At 42.3% G+C, this 2,718-nt stretch overlaps 1 protein-coding gene across 1 annotated transcript; it reads left to right on the top strand.

Moving 5' to 3' along the window:
• Positions 1–201: 201 nt before the first annotated feature.
• LOC103581892 (olfactory receptor 7D4-like) lies at positions 202–1,140 on the top strand. Its single transcript, XM_008563614.1, has one exon. The coding sequence runs from the start codon at positions 202–204 to the stop codon at positions 1,138–1,140; it is 939 nt and encodes a 312-aa protein (XP_008561836.1).
• Positions 1,141–2,718: the final 1,578 nt, after the last annotated feature.

The raw sequence follows: 2,718 nt of genomic DNA, 5'->3' as shown, positions 1-2,718 counted from the left end.
ACCAATGGACCAGGGATGGTCAACATTATGAAATGTTGACTACAGTAAATGACAGAATGTAGGATTCCTAAGTTTTGTAGTATTAAGGCTTTCATGTCCAATCCTTCACCTCAAGAAGTAAAAAAGCAGAGCAAATTTAGAGCCCATCCAGTGTCCATTTATGTTCTTTCTCTTATATTTCCTAGATGATATGTCTGCAACATGGACCCAGGAAATCAGACAAGTGTTTCAGAATTTTTACTCCTGGGATTTTCCCAAGACTCAGAGCATCAGCTGATGCTCTTTGGGTTGTTCCTGTCCATGTTTGTGGTCACTGTGCTCGGGAACCTGCTCATCATCCTGGCTGTGAGCTCTGACTCCCACCTGCACATGCCCATGTACTTCTTCCTCTCCAACCTGTCCTTTGTTGACATCTGTTTCACCTCCACCACCGTCCCAAAGATGCTGGTGAACATCCAGACACAGAGCAAATCCATCCCCTATGCAGGCTGCCTTGCCCAGATGTGTTTTTTCATGGTTTTTGGAGGCATGGACACATTTCTTCTCACCGTGATGGCCTATGACCGGTTTGTAGCCATCTGCTACTCCCTACACTACCCAGTCATCATGAACCCCCATCGCTGTGGCCTGCTGGTTCTTGTGTCCTGGTTCCTCAGCTTGTCATATGCCCTGATCCAGAGTCTGTTGATGCTGCGGCTGTCCTTCTGCTCCAACTGGGGAATTCAACACTTTTACTGTGAACTTGCTCAGGTCCTCACGCTTGCCTGCTCAGACACACTCATCAATTACATCCTTCTATATATGGTGATGGGACTTCTTGGCTTTGTGCCCTTCTCAGGGATCATTTTCTCCTATAGCCGAATTATCTCCTCCATCCTGAGGATCCCATCCACTGATGGCAAGTATAGAGCCTTTTCTACCTGTGGGTCTCATCTGTCTGTGGTTTTGTTGTTCTATGGGACAGGCCTTGGTGTGTATCTCAGTTCTGATGCATCCTCCTCTTCCTGGAAGGGCATGGTGGCCTCAGTAATGTACACAGTGGTCACCCCCATGCTGAACCCCTTCATCTACAGCCTGAGGAACAGGGACATCAAGAAGGCCCTACAAAGACTTCTTGAGAGAAAGCTCTATGTTCACTGATGGGAACATTGGTCCTGGGGTTTCTGAGAGAGCAGAACTAGCAGCAGTGGGCTAAAGAAACCACATTGAATTTTGCTTCTCTCCCTTTCTATTTCTCTATCTTTGGTCAGAATTGCCTTGTGAATACTTTGTCTAAACCTCTTATGGTGACTCAGTCATCCTTGGTTCTATCAACCCACTCCCACTCCCTCCTTCAACTCCTTACGTCACTGCATTTCAGCTTGGCGTTTGCAGTCCTGTGGGTCAACACAGCCAGTTCAAGTATTGACTAAGAAACTGTTGGAAAAGATTTACAAAATAGTACATGTCATTAATAACCATTGGTGCTTATCAAATTCATACATTTGATAATGTTTATTGAGCACCTATATTGCTCAGACTGTCCTGGGTGCCTGGGATACAGCAGTGAAAAAAGGAAAAACAAACAAACAAACAAACAAAAAAACAGACAAAAATCTTCACCCTCATAGAGCACAGATCCAGGATCACAGAATTCATCAGATCATGTTATATGTACACACACAAAATAGACTCACAGATTGAGACTCATAATTTAGAAGAGCAAGAAATGAATGACAGAATTGCCACCTGCTGGGTATGTGATGCTGAACAGCTTCCTGTGATGTACAATGTGGCAGGACCAGTGGACAATTAACAGCAATTAGCAAAGACAGCTGGCCTAAAAACATTGACCAACCTCCCCACTAATATTTTCTAGTTCTTTTCTATTAGCTCACCCCAGCATTTGAAAATCCTCCCATCTCTTGTTCCTGTGGGGTTGCAATCAATCCCCTTCCCTATTGCAATAGTCTTTATTTTTTTGTCATAGACTTTTTTATATGGCAGTTTTAGGTGTACAGAGGGATCAAGCAGAAAGTACAGAGTTCACATACCCCCCCACAGTTTCTCCTGTTATTAACATCTTTCATCAGTGTGGTACATTTGTTACAATATGAACTAACATTGATATATTATTATTAACTAAAATTTACATTAGTGTTCCCTCTTTGTGCTGTACAGTTCTATGGTTTTGCCCAATGCATAATGTCATGTATTCATCATTACAGCGCCATACAGAACAGTTTCAATGCCTTTAAAATCTTCTGTGCTCCACCTGTTCATCCTTCTTTCCCTCATTCTCTCCTCTTCTGAAATAGTGGTAACCACTCATCTTTTTTCCCCATTACCACAGACATTTGTCATTTCTTTGTATTGAGAACATTCAAAATACTGTCTTCTAGCTAATTGAAATTACCCAATAAATTGTTGTTAATTATACTCACCCTATGCTGCCATAGAACATTAGATCTTATTCCTCCTATTTAGCTGTAATTTTGTATCTATTATCCAACCTCTTGGTATCCTCTTGCCCCACTATCCTCCCCAGCCTCTGGTAACCATCATTCTACTCCCTACTGCTATGTGATCAACTTTCTTAGCTTCCACATTTTAGTAAAAACATGCAGTATTTCTCTTCCTGTTCCTGGCTTACTTCACTTAACATAACATCCTCCAGACTCTTCTATATTGCCACAAATGGCTGGATTTCATTCCTTTTAATGGCTGAATAGCATTCCA

The sequence above is a fragment of the Galeopterus variegatus genome, unplaced genomic scaffold, assembly GCF_000696425.1.
Source record: "Galeopterus variegatus unplaced genomic scaffold, G_variegatus-3.0.2 Scaffold14193, whole genome shotgun sequence".
Taxonomy (NCBI): domain Eukaryota; kingdom Metazoa; phylum Chordata; class Mammalia; order Dermoptera; family Cynocephalidae; genus Galeopterus; species Galeopterus variegatus.
This window is presented reverse-complemented; position numbering and strand designations above follow the sequence as displayed.

What these genes read in the sequence shown, in the direction of transcription:
- LOC103581892 (XM_008563614.1), top strand. Translation starts at nt 202, where the DNA reads ATGGACCCAGGAAATCAGACAAGTGTTTCAGAATTTTTACTCCTGGGA.